The sequence below is a fragment of the Equus przewalskii genome, chromosome 2 (assembly GCF_037783145.1).
Source record: "Equus przewalskii isolate Varuska chromosome 2, EquPr2, whole genome shotgun sequence".
NCBI classification, from domain to species: Eukaryota; Metazoa; Chordata; class Mammalia; order Perissodactyla; family Equidae; genus Equus; species Equus przewalskii.
In genome coordinates this window covers 27,912,554-27,932,834 of record NC_091832.1, presented here as the reverse complement: position 1 = coordinate 27,932,834, position 20,281 = coordinate 27,912,554, and the positions used below count along the sequence as shown (strand labels likewise).

The following is a 20,281-nucleotide window of genomic DNA, read 5'->3' as shown; positions in this document are numbered from 1 at the left end:
CATTTTGCTTTATAAGGCGTAGGTAAGTGTAAGGTGCCATTACATCACAGACCAGTGTGAGTATCAGCTGTGCTGGAAACAGGGAACATGGCCAAGGAGTAAAGAATTATAAGGGTAAGAATATAGCTTTAGGTTTCGTGGGTGTATAATCAGCACTAGAAGGGATTAAATAATGGACCACACACAGAAGCTGAGAAATTAAAAGGCAAAGTTGATGTAAGATGTTGTCAGGTCACTGATAGCTAGAAAGGGCTTCAACACCACCTCAGGCCTGAAAAGGGCATGGAACTTCAAAGGCCTGAACAATCTCTGTAGATAAAAGTACCTGGTTCTCTTCTATTACACTCAAAACACTGTTGAGACTTTAATTCCTTCTCAAGAATCACGTCCTTGTGCTCAAAGGAGGGAGCCATAGCCTGTTTTCTTGAAACCAAGTTTAGAATTTGTATTTTTCCCAAAGCCCAGTCTTTCTTTGGAATCACAAGGCTGGAAAGGAGCATATTAACAGGTCATTTAATAAGTCATCTGATCAGTTAACATCCTTATTAGATGAGTTTATTTTGCTTTTGAAGGCCAGAGGAAAAGCTGATTCTCCTACCTGCCTAAGAGTTGATAATTTTAAATTCCAAGTTAATACTATGCTACAGTTTTGATGCCTGGAGATGTCACCAAGGGCCAAATCTTTCAAACAGGCTGATGTTCGATTTAAAATCTAGAGGACCAGTAGCAGGTAATCAAGAAAAGAACTCCATCATAGAAAGAGAGAACTTGCTGTGCAGTGCCTATTTCTGGATGAACAATAATTTTGCAATTGGTTTCTTTAAAAAAGAAAAAACACCAGATCAGATAATCCTATGTTTTCTGCAAAAGTTATGTAAAGTGTTGGGCATCAGTTGCATGCTAATAATAAATATGGTGCCAACATAAGTGTGAGAGAGAGTGGTGACTAAAGAGCATGGCCTTTGGCATTGTACAGATTTAGGTTTGAATCCCACTCACTTGTTCTAGGGTGAGGGTGGGCAACTCAGTCTCTCCGAGCCTCTCCTCAGGGATCACAATACCCATCTCAGTGTTGTGAGGTTTAAATGAGAGACCCATATAAAATACATGCTTATCCAGATAAGGAAGCACTCAATAGACAAAGCTATTACAACCAGAGGCCCTGCTGATGGTCTCTTTCAGCCAGCTGTTGGCCTAGGGCAGGCCTGAATCCTAATGCTTCCTTACATGATCTAGTCATTATGACCAAAACTTAAAAATCCAAAGGGACCACAACTCGATTAACCATTTCATTCACGCACATTGAAGATTTGGACGCCTGCCTTCTGATTGGGTCCGCTCCTGGCTGCAGTTTGTGCAGAGTTTTCATAAATAGCCTAGAGGACCCCCTAAAGCAGCTTCCCAGATAATCTACAGAAGCCCTCAAGGCCCAGATTTAGATTAGGAAGGGGAAATGAGGAGGCGGCATGCAACACGGCCGAGAAGCGCCCAAGGAGGAGAAACAGAATGAGTGATCCCTCCAACCTCTGAGCTCCGCCCTCTAGCTTCTTTCCAGACAGGTGGAAAGGCTAACGCTGTAAGCCCGGAGCAAGGATGGAGTTGCAAGATTTTAGAGCCCAGGAGCGTGTTTGCAGGAGAACGTTGGGGAAGACCGCTACCTCTCCTTACAAGCTCCTTTTCCTCAAGACATCTCCCGGCCAAGGAAAGCCCTAGCCTCCGGAGACTCTTCCAGAAAACGCCAACTCTCTCAAACACTGAAAAGCATCTCAAACTCAGACCCCAGTCTCCCCCGCCACTGGAAGGCCCTGTGCGAGCGTGCGTGCGTGTGTGCGTGTACGCGCGCGCGCGCGCATGCACAGGCTGCTGGGATGCCGCCTCTCCCCTCTGAGTCTTCCAGTTTCCCGGCGTGCTTCGGGCCCGCCAAATGGGAGGGGGAGACGCAAGATGGCGGCAGCCGCGAACTCCGGCTCTAACCTCCCGCTGTTCGACTGCCCGACCTGGTGAGTGGCGGGGCGACCAGGACTGGGGTGGCCTGGCCTGGCCTGGCCTGGGCCAGCATGGCGGCTCACTTCTGGCAGTGAGCCGAACGGCTCAGACACCCCGGGTCTGACTGAGGGAGAACTGTCCGTCGGGCCGAGCGGCGTGTGGAGGAGCCTGGAGCCCGGGCCCAGGAACTGAGGAAACTGGGGGCTCTGGGGCGCTCGCGTAGGTAGCTCCTCGGGCAATCAGCTGGTTGCTGGGGCGCTTCGGAGCCTTGGCCCAGAACTTACCCCAACTCCTGACTGAGCGCCTGGTGCTCTTGCGGAGCACCGTACCTGCCCCCCTGCTCTCTGTCCCGAGCGCGCACGAGCTGGCTTCCCGGCCCCAGCCCAGTCTCAGAGCCCCGCATCCCTCTGTCGTTGCTGCATCCCCGGTGCGGTCCTAGTCTGTCTCTCGCAGACTGGGAGCTCCCTGAGGGCAGGGACGGCTCTGACCTACCACTGCGTTCTCAGCGACCAGCGCGAAGACGGGCACAAGTGGGCATCAGCAATTGTTGGAACGAACCCCTCCATCCCTTCGCAAGTTCTTGGGAATAATGGAATAATTTAATTTAGTCTTTGAGTAGGCGATATGAATTGCCTTGCTAGGAGACCCATCGGAGTTAGAGCTATTTCTGCTGTAGCTCATCCCAGTGTGCCGTTTATGGGTTACTCGTCTCTGTCTCCCCTTATATTGAGATCCTCAAGGACAAGGGCTAGCTGATGCATCTTTATATTCCCAGCTCCTAGGCCTGCGCCAGGCACGTAGTAGGAGTTCAGAAAGCATGCTTTGGATGTAAACACTGGCTTTCCCTGCTTCCCGGACAAGATGGGCTGTTGTCCAGTGCACTGTCCTTTCAGCAACTGCCATGGTGCGTTGGGGCAGGATTATGAGAAGACTATGTTGCATCTTCAGTTAGATGGATGGATGCATTTTTTCTATGCAAATATAGGGATTCTGGCAAGATTGTTCTTTCCTCAAACTTCAAAGGAGCAAACAGGAAGAAGTGAATGTGTGGCTATATTCTGGGTCCCTTTGCACTTTTGTAACACTCAGTTGCTTCAGCCTACAAATTCTTTGTTCATTTTAGTTCCTTGCTGCATTGATTTCAGAAGTTGGACCAGAACAGTAAAGTTATAGTTAGACTGTTTGAGACCACCTACCGTTTCTTCAGTCTGGTATGCACCAGGCACTGTGTTAGTGGCTTTGACATATGTGTATCCCCGTTGAGTGGTGTGGTTATAGGAGTATAGAGAAAAGTTCCTTTAAACAAGCCGTTGTAGAAAGACCTGTTCAAGGGTAACAAATATCTCTTGTGTTTCTTGGTACTTGGTTTCGTGGGCATGATTTTGAATTACGCTAGCTCCCTAATTATGTACCTTTTATTTGGTCTCAGAGCTCAGGACAACACCCTCTGCTTATTTTGTGATGAGACTAATCTTGATTAGCCCGAAACACCAACTGATTTATGCTACCTTCATATGGTATTAGTGGTCGTGGCAAATCTTAAATTCAAACTCCGAGTGACCAGACTTCCCCAGCTATAGTACTTGCACTCTCTATGCTGCTTTCTTTCCGAGGTAGATAGCCAGTGTTAAAATATAGGTTTCTTTGGTGCTGCTCTAAATATGGATTCACTAAATTCTGTTTTAGAGCAATTGAATCACTGGGGAAGTAAGTGTCAAATGTAGAGAGGAGCTGTAATAACAGTGAAGTAGATGACATTTCTGCTTGAACATGAACTAATTATAGGATGGTGGGAGAGCTGCAATGTTGAATGGGACAATAATTGTAAATGGCATTTATGGACTCATCCTGAAAATGCTTTTTTCACTCTTATTTTTCAGGGCAGGTAAACCCCCACCTGGTTTACATCTGGATGTAGTCAAAGGAGACAAACTAATTGAGGTATGGAGATACATGTCTTTCCCTTTTTCCCCACCACGGTGAAGATTTTTCCAGTGACTCACTTTTCCACCTCCTCTCCTGTGCTTTGTTTTCCAGCAATGCTACTTTTGTTCATCCTGACTTTTTTTTTCTATTAAAAGGACACAGTGATATAACACATTCAAACCTCATATCTCCCACAGACACTCAGTTTTTTGTGACTTCCCTCACCTCCCAAATCAAGGGTTTTAATAGATCATGGGCCTGTGGGCCCCAGTCAAGTTGGAAGCCCTATAACTGGGTGAATTCCCTCTCTCTGAGTACATGGAGTTGTGTGGAACGTCCACCAAATGCAACAAGCGAAGGAGAAAGTGAATGATTTAGATTGAGTTTAAGTTGCTTTTATGAGATTCAGGCCCAAGCCCTTCAAAGATGATCAACTAAGATGCTTGCTCAAAGGAAAGAATGGAATGGTGATGAAATTCATTCGTTCATTCAAAACATGGGTTGAGTGCTTACTGTGTGCCAATCATTGTGCTCAGCATAGGATCTACAACAGTGAACAAAACAAACGTGGTTCCTGTTCTTAAAGAAATCACATGGTAGGAAAGATACAATCACACACAAAAATTACATAGTTATAATTGGAGTTAAGTACTGTAAAGTTTAGCAGAATTCCAGCTTTTATACAAGTCTCTAGAATGAACACCACATAGAACTTCAAGAGAATGTGAATTTTGATTAGCTATTAGGTTATGTAAGGTTTTTTAAAAATCCTTATGGTACCATTTATTTACCAAGAAAGGGAGATTAAGCCCACTATGACTGGAGTTGTGAGTCTCTGTGTCTTAGACCAATTTTTGGTTTTCTTGCTCAGAATTTAGTTTCAAGGCCCCATTATTGAGTGCAGTTGGGCTTTTTTGGTGTATATAGTAAAAACATTGCATTCTGTGGTTGAAAAGCTGTGTGTGATATCTCCTGAAAGCTGTGTTATAAATACGTTGTTATCACTTCCAGGATGTTGTAGAGATATTCGGGTATTTTGTAAAGTGTTAAGGCATGAGTTGTGATGAATTCTGTTATAAATTCATCATACCCTTTGCCAGTCACTTAGAGCCCCTTTGTCACGGGTTCTCCCTTCTTAAAGGTCACAAAACATCAAAATTATTCAAGGAAATAACTTAGCTAAAATGTCTGTAAAACCTTTTTCATGTAGGCTGTTCAACAGATAGAAAATATTGTTGCTGAATACCATGAAGCTTTGAAGACGTGTAGGAATCTATTTTGTTACTAGAATTTAGTAAATCTTTAGTTTGCAACAGAAAGAAACAGACAAGGAGGCCTACCCTTAATGATACTATCATACTCTTTTGTGAAATAACATATTTTCAAAGTACTCTAACTTGTCAGACGCCTCTCTGACTATGGTTTCCATTAACTGATAATGTTCTCTGTCTTTCAGTGCACTTAGGTGTGCTGAGTTGCCACGTGATTGTCAAGTTATAATCCTTAGACATCACTGTATTGCTTCTGAGAGGAATAGACCTGAGATCTGCTTATTTTTAAGGATTTAGGCAGCACTTGATACTAACCGAGCTATCTATATCCTAGCCTTGTGTCAAAGGCTTGTGATGTATTGTGATAGCTGGGTTTAAGAAGTGCAATATTAAAACAAAAGCCATGAGTCTTTTAAGCCCAGTGTGTAAAGACACACTCTGAGTTATAACTCAGAGGCACAAGTGGACAATGATACCAGCCATAGCTAGTCAAGAAATTGTGGTTGTAGTGACTGTTGAAAGATCAGTGCATCATTTCATTCACTTGGACAAAAGAGGCACATTGTCCAAGAATTAACACATTTGCTTTATTTTAAGACATACTACTTTTCCCCTATGTTTTAATGTTTCTGTGATTGAGATGCCTTTATATTAATATAAATATAATGTATATATTTGATTTGGAGGCCCTTTCTCTTTTTTTTCCCCTTCTAAACACCTAAATTTCTGGTATGTCTTTGGCACCTTAGAATCATAGAAATTTGGTCATGGTTATATTATAACCCAGGAGCTGGTGGTCTTTATACTGTTTCCTTGAGACCAGCCTATGAACACTGTGGTTAGCAAATTTAAGTTTATCAGGGCATAATCTGTGTGCATATAAATATGAATGAGAAATGCCATGAGATTCAACCTGCATAGGTCCACTTGTCCTCGGTATTGGTGATTGGTTCCAGGACTCCCAACGGATACCAGAATCTGCAGGTGCTTAAGTCCCTTATATAAAATTTCACAGTATTTGCATATAACCTATGCACATCCTCCTGTATACTGTAAATCATCTCTAGATTACTTTTATTTTTTTTTTGAGGAAGATTAGCCCTGAGCTGACCACTGCCAATCCTCCTCTTTTTGCTGAGGAAGTCAGGCCCTGAGCTAACATCCATGCCCGTCTTCCTCTACTTTATATGTGGGACACCACTACCAAGTGGTAACATGTCCACACCTGGGATCCGAAGTGGCGAACCCCGGGCCACCGAGAAGCGGAACATGCGAACTTAACCGCTGCGCCACCGGGCCAGCCCCTAGATTACTTATAATACCTAATATAATGTAAATAGTTGTTATACCGTATTGTTTAGGGAGTAATGACAGAAAAGAAGTCTGTACACGTTCGGTATGTAAGCAACCATTGTAGGCCTTACAATCTGAGGTTGGTTGAATCTGCGGATATGGAGGGCCAGCTATATTACATAGAGAGAACAAGATGTTGAAATTTCAGGGCTCTGTCAATTCTAATGCAATGTCTATTTTTTAGCCAATTCTTAAATCTTGGTTCTGAGCAGACATGGGAGTCATTGTCTGATTGAGTCGTCAGGCTGTTAAATCTTGGTGCTCCTTAGCAGTATGGGCTTGGGACAAGCTCTGCCAGCAGCAGATGGGCACTGCTGGACAGGGTTTTCCAGAGGTTACCCACATAGCTGGACTAGCTTGAACTAATTGAGCCTTAAGGCTAAGCTTGACAGAAACTGGGTAAGTGATTGTTTAAAGAAAAATTAAGAGTGTGACCTGTAGTACTTGTTCACTCCTTAAAATTTTCCTGGCCGTGTTGTGTATTTTTTGATGCAGGTAGAGTGAAGAAAATACATAATATAATGGTTAAAAGAGTGTAGACCCAGACCTTAATTTCTAATCCAGCTTATAAATATCTAGCTGTGTGACTTGAATATGTTAATTTCTTTATGCCTCAATTTTGTCATCTATAAAAATAGGAATAATAGCACCTAACCACCTCACAGAGTGGTTGTGAGGATGAAATGACATATCGTAAAACTCACAGCACAGTGTGTGGCACTTAAACGCTCAGCAGTTATTACTGTTATCAGTGCATGAGGTCTGTTTCTGGTTTTGTAAGGCGAACACTAAAGCATAGGGGAAAAGAGTAGCCCACTGTGAGTTCAGTGACACAGCCAGGAATGAAATATAAGCCTCTTGATTCCTAGCCTGGTACCATACTAACTTGACTGTACTTCTCTACTCAGCATTTGCTGTCTTCTCTCAGGGATTTTAAAAGAAGTATAGTGTGAAATGTGAGCTAGAGCTTAACGAGACCTTGTGTTTCAAGAAAAAACATAATGTATCTGAATGAGGGTTATTCTTCAAAGTGGTCAAATTATAGACTTTTAGAACTGGAGGAAGTGTTAGCAAAAATTCATCAGAATCCTTTATCTCTGACAGCCCAGTCTACAACCAATCTGTGGCAGAGGCTTTACTGATCTAGGATTAAAAGAAAAATAAGGGTAGTGTAGGGAGTTTCGTGTAAAGCTAAATTCTTCTCAAAGAATGGTCCTTTATCCTTACTCTTCCTGCTTATTTGCTGTTAAAATGACCTTTCTTTTATAAAATGACTGATGATACTGATCAGTGACAGTTTTTTTTAAAAGTCCTCATTTGGGAGAATTAAAAGTTAACAATGCTATGTCAGCCCCTACAGTTTTTTAGTAGCAGTTTGCTGGTCTGTCAAATCCCTCTTTCTGCTATTATGTTGGGGCATTACAGTTTAATTTTTTGCAGTGCCATAGCAATGGCTAGAAACATTTCGGAGCTCTTAGAGTTGTTTCAGATCCATCACAGTGTTGTTTAGAATATTAGCATCGCAAGTCATTCACACCTGAGTTTAAGTCCCAGCCCTGCCACTTAACCAGCTGGGCTGGGCTGCCTTGGGTGAGTGACTTCAGTTCTCTGAATCTATTTTCTTATCTTTAGCAATAGAAGTGATACTTGCTTCACAAAGTTGTTTTGGGGATTAGATGAGATAATACTTAAAATACCTAGCAGTAACAGTCCTTCAGTAAATGTTAATTCCCACGTCGCTCTCCCCTAAACCTGGAGAGTCTTTGCCCTGTGAGGTAGTTCCATATTTGGGCACAGCAAATACTCGTGTAGAGTTAACTCTGAATAATACTTTTTTGTGGCCAAAGTGAAATGGAACAATAAAATTAGATTTAGAGGCTTGTACAATGATGTCTAATGTAATTCCAGTTCCTAAAGAGGGTTCCAAAAATTCTTTGGAGCTAGGGCAGCATGATTAGAATATAGATCTAGGTGTTTACACCCCCTTCCTTTCCTAACCAATTTATAATCTTCATTTGAATATATATTTTCTGAAAAGCAGTCTTATTACTTTTTTCTTTTTTTAAGGAAGATTAGCCTTGAGCTAACATCTGCTGCCAATCCTCCTCTTTTTGCTGAGGAAGACGGGCCCTGAGCTGACATCCGTGCCCATCTTCCTCTACTTTATATGTGGGACGCCTACCACAGCATGGCTTGCCAGGAGGTGCCATGTCCGCACCCAGGATCCGAACTGTCGAAACCCAGGCCACCGAAGCAGAACGTGTGCACTTAACCGCTGTGCCACCGGCACAGCCCCCTTATTACTTTATAGACATGCTTTATGTTCTTATTTCCTGCTCGACCTAAAATTAAGATCCTGTGAAATCTTAAATTTCCAATGGACAGAAGACAACCACTCTTACGGGCCACTTATATGTAATAGAATTAGGAAAAGTTCTTCATACTAAGACTAAACATTTGACTACTGTATTTGGGGAGGTTAGTTGCCATTCACCCCCAAAAAATGTTAGTAAATTATGCTGAGTTGTTTATCTTGAAGATAATAGGGAAAATTTTTTTTACCTTGGCAAGGAATTTTATCTACTCAAGGTCCGCTACTTATTTGATTGGAAGAATTTCTGCTAAACTCTGTTGAAACAAGATTTAAGTAATATTTAATTTAATATTTATTTAGAAACTGATTATTGATGAGAAGAAGTATTACTTATTTGGGAGAAACCCTGATTTGTGTGACTTTACCATTGACCACCAGTCTTGCTCTCGGGTCCACGCTGCCTTGGTCTACCACAAGCATCTGAAGAGAGTTTTCCTAATAGACCTCAACAGTAGTAAGTAACTCCCATCCCATCCCCTTTCACACATTCCCTTTTGAGCAGTGTGAAAATGCTCTTTGGGTTCTTCAGTTTCAAAATCATGTTTTATTGCTCATCAAGGAAGAAGTTTATGTTTGGTTTTTAAATCAGCCCTCCTGTGATATCTCCTGTTTTCCTGAAATAATTGATGACTGGAGAGAAAAGAGAGTTTAGGGGAACACTGTCCTGGAGGAGGCAATAAGTATGTATAGAGAATTAAGAAAAACACCCAGGAGCTAGGGACTATGGGAATTCAAGTGGTACTAGGACTGTGGTAAATTGGGGTCCAATTTAAGCAGAAGCCGTGATTAGTTGCATTAATATAGCAGAGCAGTGGTACAGGACATTAAAAAAAAAAAAACTTGTTTTGAGCAAAATTAAATTTTTTATAATGGGTTCTTTATCCCAGTTACATTTTGCTTTGACTACTAATAATATCAATTTTTATTCCACGAACACACTCCAACTAATAAAATTTTCAACTTTGCCAAAGATAATCCCAGAAATGCAATTGAGATTTGACTGCATGGGGCCCTGAAGTTTGTTCATTTTTTCCATATATAATTGCAGTGTAAAATGTAAAGGATCCTGCTTCCTGGGCTAATTGTGTTCTACTCCTTTCCCACACCCCCAACACCCCCACCCCCAGCCCCTAATCTGCTTATATAATGGTTTTGGAGAGCCTTGTCTCATAAGTAGTTACTTGCAAATTTGTCTCATCTTTTCTCTCCATCTCATAACATGCAGAATACAGACATGGAAAAATAGTCAGACTCTCCAGTAGGATCTTGGCTTGCCTTGGCAGTGATATTGCACCTGTTTTAGTCAACCACCTTTCCTGTCCTGGAGAAAACCCAAGCGTAATTGCCACCAGGGCCTTTGATCCTTAGACTTGGGGCTGGAGAGGTCAAACCACAGTGATGCCTGTCTCCTGCCTTCTGGGGCATGGCTGTTGCTGGAACCATTCCTGCTGGACCAGAATGGAGCTAAGCCTATCTGGTAGCAGAGAGCAAAGAGAGGTATTTGTTACTTTGGGTAAGAGCAGGTCTGAAGTTGTATAAGAAATCCACTGAAGAGATTCAAGACTCAGTGAAGGGGTTTTCCTTTTTACTCAGACCCATGACATGGGATGCAGAGTGGACCTAGTGTCATTTTCATTTTATAAAGCAAAACTGATGTGCTGGGAGGAGCCACTCTCCTTTCTACAACTCAGGTTGGTTTTTTTTCCTCTCTCTTTCTGATTTGGTTATTCCCAGCGCACGGCACTTTCTTGGGTCACATTCGGTTGGAACCTCACAAGCCTCAGCAAATCCCCATCGATTCCACAGTCTCATTTGGCGCATCCACAAGGGCATACACACTACGTGAGAAGCCTCAGACATTGCCATCGGCTGTGAAAGGAGATGAGAAGATGGGTGGAGAGGATGATGAACTCAAGGGCTTACTGGGGCTTCCAGAGGAGGAAACTGAGCTTGATGTAATTTCATGTCTATGTCATTGTTTTGTCTTTTGGGACTCTGGTTTTTGCAGTATGTAGCTGTTCTTTGTAGCTTGAAATTCCAGTGACCTAGCAGCAGGAGGTTTTCTTGAGCCCACTAATGGGCCTTTGCCACTTTGGCAATGTAGTGTGGCCAGCAGTGACACACCTTGGACAGCCACGTTGTGTGGGTTTGGTTATGTATGAGCGGGGCTAACAAGGTGACTGATCTCCTGCCAGTAGACCCTCCTGCTTGTCTTGTGCACCGTCACTGGACATTAGAAGCCAAGGCTAGGAGTTAAATTTTTCTAGAGCTACTCTATCCAGTGTGGTAGCTACTAACCACATTTCAAGTAGTCAGTAGTCACTCCAGTGACTACTGTATCGAATAATACAGATAGAGAACATTTCCATCATCTACAAAGTTCAGCTGGACAGCCCTGGCTTAGAGAGACTGAAACTTTCATTCATTTATGTTGCTTTTATTGATATTATTCGAATAGCCCAGGAATCTTCTGGGTAGAACTAGACTTTTGTTCTTATGGTCCTGACTGCACTGAAGGCCATGAATTTTATAGGATTTAATTTTATAAAAGTGCTACAGTTTTCCTTTCCTAGAGGCTGATCCCAGTAGTTTGTGATCTGGCTGTCGTCCTTTGCACGTCTGTCACTGCACTGGTATGACTGGTCTATTCAGGTAGACCGAATGCAACCATGTCCTTAACCACCCACATGCATTTACTATTCTTGTACGCCAAGGCAGTCTTCCAGTCCTTAGGAAGAAAAGCACAATAGAAATCTTACCATTTAGAAGATATTTTGTTCTTAAGAAGTAGCCTCATGGCCAGGGACCTCGCTGACAGTCACTCTTGCCCATTTCTCTGTGAGGCGGCCTCCGTGCTTCCATGTCTGTTAAGTTCAGTATGTTAGGTCCTGTCTGGGTCTTCGTCCTCAGGACATTTGGAATATCTCAAACTGCAATGCAGATTGGAATAAGTCCAGAGGATTGGGAAGAGGCAAACAGCAGTGCTGAGGCCAAGTTAATCATTGAGATGGATGGGAGGTTACGAACAGAAAAGGGGCTATGCGCAGAGATAGGGAGTGGCAAGATATTAATGCCAAATGTTAAGTGCAGTGGCAGTGTCCTTAGGACTATTAAAGGAGAGAGCACCTGGGAAAGAAGCTGTCAATCGTCCTTTCTCATCTCTCTCTTGTTACTTTGAAACAATTCTTGGAGTTCCTCCCAGTCGCATTCCTTTAATTCTCAGCCTGAAGACATGATAGCCTTTCTTTAAAAAAAACCAACAAAAACCCAAAACCTCAACTCAAGGATATATGCCCAGATGACCTGTTCTCAGCTCAAGTCCCTTCACCTCCTTTTGAATATCACGGCTTCACTAGTCAATGAGGATGTTCCACTTTCTGGCAAAGGAGGCTTGTTAATATTAGCAGTGCAGGGATGGTAATGAATCTTTTCTGAATACAAAAGAGAATCTTGTCTGTCTAGGGAGGTCAAGGTTAGCCCTTACTGCCTTCCTACCCTTTATTTAGTAATATATTCTCCTTCAAATTCCCTGTGTACTGACTCCTGTCTTTCCTGTGTGAACCCTGGCCTAGAACCTAACAGAGTTCAACACTGCCCACAATAAGCGGATTTCCACTCTCACCATTGAGGAGGGGAATCTGGACATTCAGAGACCAAAGAGGAAGAGGAAGAACTCACGGGTGACTTTCAGTGAGGATGATGAGATCATCAACCCAGGTGCAGTATCTTGCTAGTTTCCTGTGATGAAAAAGCTGTGGTCTCAGAGAGTAGTGTACACAACCTATAGGTCAGTTGTAATGTTTCTCAACAAGGTTTAGGATAACAGGTGCTATATTAAAGAGAGAGGGGTTTTTTACAGTTCGTTGGTGGAGTACTGTCAACACTCAAGCATTATCCAGTTGCAGTATTAAAGAAATAGCTAAAGGAAAGGCCTATAGAATTCAGTATACAGAGTAAGGCTGTAATTCTCCTCTGCTGATCCAGTATGTCTGTGTCATAGTGGAGGTTTTAGTAAGGTATAGGTGTTCACTGTCTTTACCTCAGAGCAGAATATTATGGTCTTTATGGGGTTCTGAGTGTGATTGGTAATTCTAAGATTGGAGAAGCTTCTACTACCACTATTAACCATGTTGAAGACTTATCTCTCTGTAAGGAAGTAATTTATAGATAGTTTGTATGGAAATGTCAGCAAGATGAGAGCATCAGTTGATGGGAAGGCCACTAAGTTTACGAGTTTGTTCCATCATTCACCATTCATTTAGTGGACTCATGTTATACATATCTTAAGTACTCTGGTAGGTGGATGAGATGGAACTGGGAGGTATAGTTTATATAATGCAGGTGAATTGAGATTCAAAAAACCTTATTGGAAAATAAATGGATGGAAACAGGGATCCCAGACTAACAAGTTGCTCTTATTTCCCGAATTGAAATGCAGTGAGAATAGCTTTCAAGTCCTGTGTTTAGGTTCAAAATATCAATTATTTAAATAGAGAAGATCTGCTTCAGTGACAGCTCATGGGAAAAAAAAAGATCGAGGTTTTTTTTGGTTTTTTTTTTGGGTTTTTTTGAGGAAGATTAGCCCTGAGCTAACTGCTGCCAATCCTCCTCTTTTCGCTGAGGAAGACTGGCCCTGAGCTAATGTCCATGCCCATCTTCCTCTACTGTATATGTGGGTGCCTACCACAGCGTGGCGTGCCAAGCTGTGCCATGTCCGCACCCAGGATCCAAACTGGCAAACCCCAGGCCGCCAAAGTGGAACGTGTGCACTTAACTGCTGCGCCACCAGGCCGGCCCCTAGAGTTTTTAATTAATTGAAAATGCAGTTTGAGTCATCAGGGGGATGTGGAAACTAATCAAGGGCAGTTTAAGATTGCATTAATAGAAGAATAGGGGACAATAACCCCACTAGCCTGTGCTCTGTCCAGAACTCACCCAAATGTGTTACAAAATGCAAGTATAGCCTTAGCCACCAAATGTGTTATGTAGTCCTGTAGGAGGAAGAGACCCACAGCTATGGAAAATGGTACCTTGAATGCTGAGATTGTAGGGGAGCCATCCATAAGGGAGAACAGACTGGAGGAGGCACAGCCACTGTGGTTGGATATTTGCAGGGCTGACCTTAGGGAGGAAGGACTGGCAAAACCAGAGCCAGTGTGTAGCACATATTTGACTCAGCATAAAAAGCAACAACAAATCCTTCGTATATTTAAAAGAAGAATGTAAAGGAATCAGTGAAAGAAATCATGGCATTCATTGTAGTGACTACATGTTCAGTTTCTGATGGTGTGTGAAATCGAATGAATTACTTCTCAAGTAGTGAACATCCGAGGGAAATGTTCAGGCAGGGGCTGGATGACTGATCTGAGAAGCTTATTTCTGCGTTCCAGAACCTGTTGAATAAGAGTTTCTAGGGGTGGACTTAGAAATGTGTAGCTTTATTTATTTATTTATTTATTTATTTACTTATTATTATTATTATCATTTTTTTTTTTTCCTTTTTCTCCCAAAGCCCCCCGGTACATAGTTGTGTATTTTTAGTTGTGGGTCCTTCTAGTTGTGGCATGTGGGATGCCACCTCAACATGGCTTGATGAGCAGTGCCATGTCCGTGCCCAGGATCCGAACCAGCAAAACCCTGGGCCTCTGCAGCAGAGCCCATGAACCCAACCACTCTGCCACGGGGCCGGCCCCCAAAATGTGTAGCTTCAAACAAGATCTTTGTTGTACCCATGAACAGCCAGCAATTTGGGACTCACTGGACCAGACAATCTTTTGTCTCTTTCAGGACTCAAGGTCTGGTCTGCTCTTTTTCTCCTTGAAAATTATTGCCCTAGAGCTTTATTAAGGCAGTGTATTCAGGCAGAGTATAACACAGTGGCTAAGAGCGTGGACCCTGAAATCATAGGGCCTGGGTTTGAAATCCACCTCTCCGTTTAGTAGCTGTGTGACATTGGCCAAGTGACTTAACAGACTACTGGCCTCACAGGATTGGTGGAAAGATTAAATGATTAATATATGTGAAAATACTTCATATCTGTGCTTGGCACTCAGTAAGCCCTTGATGAATGTTAGCCATTGTCCCCATTATCATCCGCCACCGCTTGTGCCTTTTACCCCTGCACCCTTTCTTATACCAGAAGTAGACCCAGCAGGGAATTTGTTGGTAGACCTTCCAGGAGCAGAGATATCCTGGAATGGGTGTATCCTTTCTCTAGGAGTGGGATAGCTAGAGAATGAGGTGAAGGTAAAAGGCCTGAGCACCATTCAGCCAGCACAGGACAGGGTCCCCCAGAGAGGCTTAGCCCCTCCCCTCTGCAGGCCTGTTGCACACATGGGGCACATCTCCACAGGCCACTCCTGTTGGGCTCCAGTTGTTCTTGTGTTTCATTTAGCTTTCCTTACCAAAGGGATGATTGGAACAGGGCTCCTTTGGGGATGAGAGAAAAGATAAAGGTGCCTTTTTATAGACCTTGTCTCCCTCCTAATGAGCCTGGATATCTTTTCCTCTTTCTTCTTCCATATAGAAGCCATTCATTCATTCATTCATTGAACAAAGATTGGTTGGTAATGTAATATCAGGGTGTATTCTTTAGAGGCATCCTAATATGTGAAAAGCCAGACTTAAAACAAATAAATCAGGAGTTAATTATTCAAATTAAATAGGGAATCTTTGTTTTCCAAAGGGATTCATAAGAGTGTTTCTTTAAATAGCGAGTGCCCTCAGTGCTTTTAAAATAAGACATACAGGGGCCGGCCCCCTGGCTGAGTGGTTAAGTTCGCGCGCTCTGCTTCAGCAGCCCAGATTTTCACTGGTTTGGATCCTGGGCGTGGACATGGCACTGCTCATCAGGCCATGGTGAGGCAGTGTCCCACATGCCACAACTAGAAGGACCCACAACTGAAAATACACAACTATGTACTGGGGGGCTTTGAGGAGAAAAAGGAAAAATAAAATCTTTAAAAATAAGACATACAGTATCTATTAGGGAAACAGTTCCTTTCCTACCACTATATTAGGATAAAAGGGGCTTGGAGTCATTTTTCTAGTAATGAATCTGTGCCTGCCTGTTGCCACACACTCAACCTTCAGTGAGAAAACTCCTGTTCATCCTCAGTGACCAAGCCCAGTTGTCCCTTCTGCTCCAGGAATGCTGTTTTGCAGCTTTCCTGAACCACCTCCATTGTGTTGTACCCTGTCTGGCTTTATACATGTGAACTCCTTAAAGGCAGGACAATGTCTTGCTCTTTATTTTCATGCCTGATGTCCAATAAATGAGGCATGAGAGAGTGACTGACTGCAAGCACGTCCCTTACTTGGTCTTAGCACTTTCTCTCTGCAGAGCGAATGATCCTGGAAGCTTTGTAGGGTACACTAATGTGTGTATAAGCTGTGAAAAGGAAGCTGCTCTCCCCATCTGCCTAGACAGGGGGCTTCAGATCCTTTAGTAAAAGTCTTAATTGTATACAGTTGTTCAGGTCAAAAGGCAAAGTCAAGTTGGAAGTTCTGGGTCTGAATCCTAGTTCTGATATTTGCTAATGGGCGGGCATTAGCAAGATATGTGGTGTGTGATCTCTTGACTTGTCATTGTTTTGTCACTAACGTGGGATTGATAACATCTTCTCTTTTGTTTCTCCCCTCAAAAGAGGGAAGTACATGGAATGAGAAAGAACTTGGTGAAGGCATCCCGGCACAGTGTTCCAGAGCACAGGCCTATTTCTGGCTGCTTGGACTCAAATCCTGGCTCCTCCCCTCTCCAAAGGGGTGACTGGGCCAGTCACTTTACTCCTCCAAGCCTGAGTTTTTTTCTCATCTATTAAATGTTCATTGTAGTAGTACTTACCTCATAGCCTTGTTGTGAGGATTTAACACAGCACCCAGCACACAGTGAATGCTTGGAGTGTTAGCTGTATTTTACTGTTTTCCTATGAGTTGTTGTGAGTGTTTTGTTCACAGTGAGCCTTATACCCTTAATCCAGCTGCTGGAGTACCAAACTAACTCTTCCCTCATGTCTTTTTGCAGAGGATGTGGATCCCTCAGTTGGTCGCTTCCGGAACATGGTTCAGACTGCGGTGGTCCCAGTCAAGGTAGGAAGCACATCGTGACGGTATTTGAAATGCCATACAGTCTGGTTTAAAAACCTGCTCTTTTATGTGTAGGTTAACTGTTAAGTTTGTGCTTAATTTTAAAACACATCCTTTGCTCCTTTCCTGTTTTTCCTCCTGTGGAAATACTTTTACCCCATCTATGTCTAGGGGATCCTAGAGTGCCATAGAAAGGCTGCAGGTGACCAGCCAGCTTGATGGTGCATGTAAATGATGATGCCATGTGAATCTGTAAATTGGCCTCCCAGCAGGATGTAGAGAGGCCCATATTTCTTTAGCCTTTCCCTTCTGACTCAAAGTAAGCTATTTAGCGAGGAAGAAGTGATGTTGCATTTCTGCATGGCACCTCTGGCTTTTGCCATGCCTTTATTTGTGAATGAGAATGGCACAGATAGGAAAGCCAGCCCACATCTGGATTAGGTTTAAAGATCAGGTATGTTGAAGAACCAAGAGGTGGAAGTTACAGAGTGTTCTGATTGCTCAGCATGTGGATAACTACCTGACAGCCAGAACTGTCCAAAAGAGAGCAAAAGGCCCCTTCAAGCAGTGAGATCCCTATCAATAGAGATAGTCAAGCAATGATCAGAAGGTGCTAGTCAGAGAGGCTATAGAGAGTTTTATTTTAAAATAATCTTTAGATTATATTAGACTAGATTGATAAGATGTGTCAAGTTCCTGGTTAGTCTTTAATTCGAAAAGAGTAGATTGATGAGGGGGATCTTTCATGGACTTTAGTCAACGTGTGAAGAAGTACAAGATGAAACTTTCTGAATAACTCCATAGTATTCAGTCACATTTCCCCTTGAGCTCTTTTCTCTCTTTTTTTCTTCTTCCTTTAGAATATTCAGTTGTTATTAAAGTACAAAACTGGCAGATATTTTTACTTTATGTCAGTTTTATTGTGGTATAATTTACGTACAATAAAGTGCATACATTTAAGTGTACAGTTTGAGTTCTGACAAATGTGTACACCTGGGTAACCACCACTATCCTCAGTATATAGAAGATTTCCGTCACCCCAGAAAGTTCCCTCATGTCCCTTTGCTGTAAGTTCCCTCCCAGTCCCAGCCCCAGGCAACCAGGAGATGGCTTTCAGTCATAGGTTTGTTCCGCTCTCAGATTAATGTTTAAAACTTGGGCACCCAACATGAAGATACTAACTTTTTCTCTTCCCCCACAAAAAGAAGAATTTAAATACCTACTACCACCAATTATCACCTCTCTTTCCTAAAAGGGCATTTTAATACCGGGAAAAGAGAGGGGGCCGGCCCTGTGGCTGAGTGGTTAAGTTCACGCGCTCCACTTTGGCTGCCCAGGGTTTCGCTGGTTCAGATCCTGGGCACCGCTCATCAGGCCACACTGAGGCAGCGTCCTTCATAGCACAACCAGAGGCACTCACAGCTAGAATGTACAACTATGTATTGGGGGGATTTGGGGTGAAAAAGCAGGGAAAAAAAAGAAAGAAAGAAAAAGAGAGGGACCCAGGGGTGTGACCTGAGGATAAAGAATAGTTACTTAACCTGGATAAGCTTTACTTTCTGAAAAGCTCTCACACGGTCCTCATTTTTCTCAGAGTGACGTAGGATGTGAACACTGTGGAGCAGTGTTTGGGACGTAGATGACTACTCTTAAGGTCTCTTCAAACCCTGAGATTTCAAGACAGTGAAATAGGTTGTTTGGGAAACAAAAGAAGCTAGAGGTTTAGAGGCCTTCCCCAATTTTTCTAGGGCTGGAATAGAAAAGGCTAACACACACCACTCTCTTGCCTTACCTCTTGTCTCCTCTGCTCCTTGTAAACCACAGAAGAAGCGGGTGGAGGGCCCTGGCTCCCTGGGCCTGGAGGAATCAGGGAGCAGGCGCATACAGAACTTTGCATTCAGCGGAGGACTCTACGGGGGCCTGCCCCCCACGCACAGTGAAGCCGGCTCTCAGCCGCATGGCATCCATGGGACAGCACTCATCGGTGGCTTGCCCATGCCATACCCGAACCTTGCCCCTGATGTGGACTTAACTCCTGTTGTGCCGTCAGCAGTGAACATGAACCCTGCACCAAACCCTGCAGTCTATAACCCCGAAGCTGTCAACGAACCCAAGAAGAAGAAATATGCAAAAGAGGCTTGGCCGGGCAAGAAGCCCACACCTTCCTTGCTTATTTGATATTTTTGGTCATGGAGAAGGGTGGGAATTGGGTGGGAATTGGGTGGAAGGGTGATGGGGGAGCTAAATGAACTAGGGAGAAAAACTTTCCATGTGTGCAGTATCGTCTTTCAGAATGTCTCTTGGGGTCCTAACCATGTAATATTAAAACTGGGGGTGGGGTTGGAATATCCCATAAAGACCTGTCTTCAGAGCACTTTCAGTGTAGAGAGAGGTTCCATATGTCGTTTTACATAGACTGCCCAGGCTCTTTCCCAGGTCTCTCATTACCTCCTTTTTCTTTCTCTCCCTCCTTCTAGGATCATTTTTATTTAAAGTCACATGCCCTAGGGAGAGACTCTAGGCCTTCAGGTTGAACCCAGAGCTGTGGAGGTGACAGTAGTAGTACCAGCCTTGTGGGTCCAGCAGCCTAATTGATATTGACTATCTCTGCAAGTCCCAGAGAGCACAAGAGTTGCCACAGATCCCAGGTTGATCAAAAAGAGTGTTTAGAATTCCTCAGTTAAGCTAGGGTTTAAACAGAAATGTTTTCCTGGGTCGGTGGTTTTGAGGTCCAATAGCTAGGCTTTTCTCTTGTCCTTTCTGTTGGAATGAGAATATTTTGATATTCCCTTGTCTGTGACCAATGCCACAGACACAGGTTGATAGTTTTAAACTTACAGTATTGTTTGACTTTACCTATTTTTCTTGTAAAACCTGAGTACTCTGCTTGCCGAGGTTTCTCATTTGACTCCAGAGTACTGTCCTCTACTCTCTAAGGCATTACTTTCCTTATCAAGTGTGTTATGAAGGCAATTTTTTAAGGATATCACCACTTAGAGCAATTCCAATTAAAAAGAAAAAGATTTTACTTTGCAAGTAACTGACGTCTCTAAGAGGAGATGTTTAGATGCTGGTTTGGAGGCCCTTCCCCCCTTGCTGAGAGCTCTTGCTATCCGGAGCTGCATGGCCAGACCTGGCCGACAGACATAGGAGACGAAGGTAGGAAACAGTGATATGAGCTTTGTACAGAGATTTGTACATTTGTGTAATAGGCCTTTTCATGCTTTATGTGTAGCTTTTTACCTGTAACCTTTATTACATTGTAAATTAAACGTAACTTTTGTCA

At 43.1% G+C, this 20,281-nt stretch overlaps 1 protein-coding gene and 1 non-coding gene across 4 annotated transcripts; both read left to right on the top strand.

Annotated features, from left to right (window-relative positions):
* The first annotated feature begins 38 nt into the window (after nt 1–38).
* PPP1R8 (protein phosphatase 1 regulatory subunit 8) lies at nt 39–20,281 on the top strand. Of its 3 annotated transcripts, none has more exons than XM_070610565.1 (7): nt 39–114; nt 3,867–3,927; nt 9,211–9,364; nt 10,645–10,865; nt 12,483–12,627; nt 16,934–16,998; nt 18,820–20,281. In XM_070610565.1, exons 4-7 carry the CDS (start codon nt 10,800–10,802, stop codon nt 19,171–19,173), a joined length of 630 nt encoding a protein of 209 aa, XP_070466666.1. In that variant the 5' UTR covers nt 39–114; nt 3,867–3,927; nt 9,211–9,364; nt 10,645–10,799; the 3' UTR covers nt 19,174–20,281. The 3 variants fall into 3 exon arrangements, with proteins under 3 accessions (XP_070466666.1, XP_008536140.1, XP_070466667.1); XM_008537918.2 differs by lacking the exon at nt 39–114 and adding an exon at nt 1,504–2,000; XM_070610566.1 differs by lacking the exons at nt 39–114; nt 9,211–9,364; nt 10,645–10,865; nt 12,483–12,627 and adding an exon at nt 1,936–2,000.
* LOC139082098 (small Cajal body-specific RNA 1) lies at nt 5,482–5,647 on the top strand. The gene has a single exon (XR_011537831.1). It is a non-coding gene; the product is annotated as a small Cajal body-specific RNA 1 (non-coding RNA).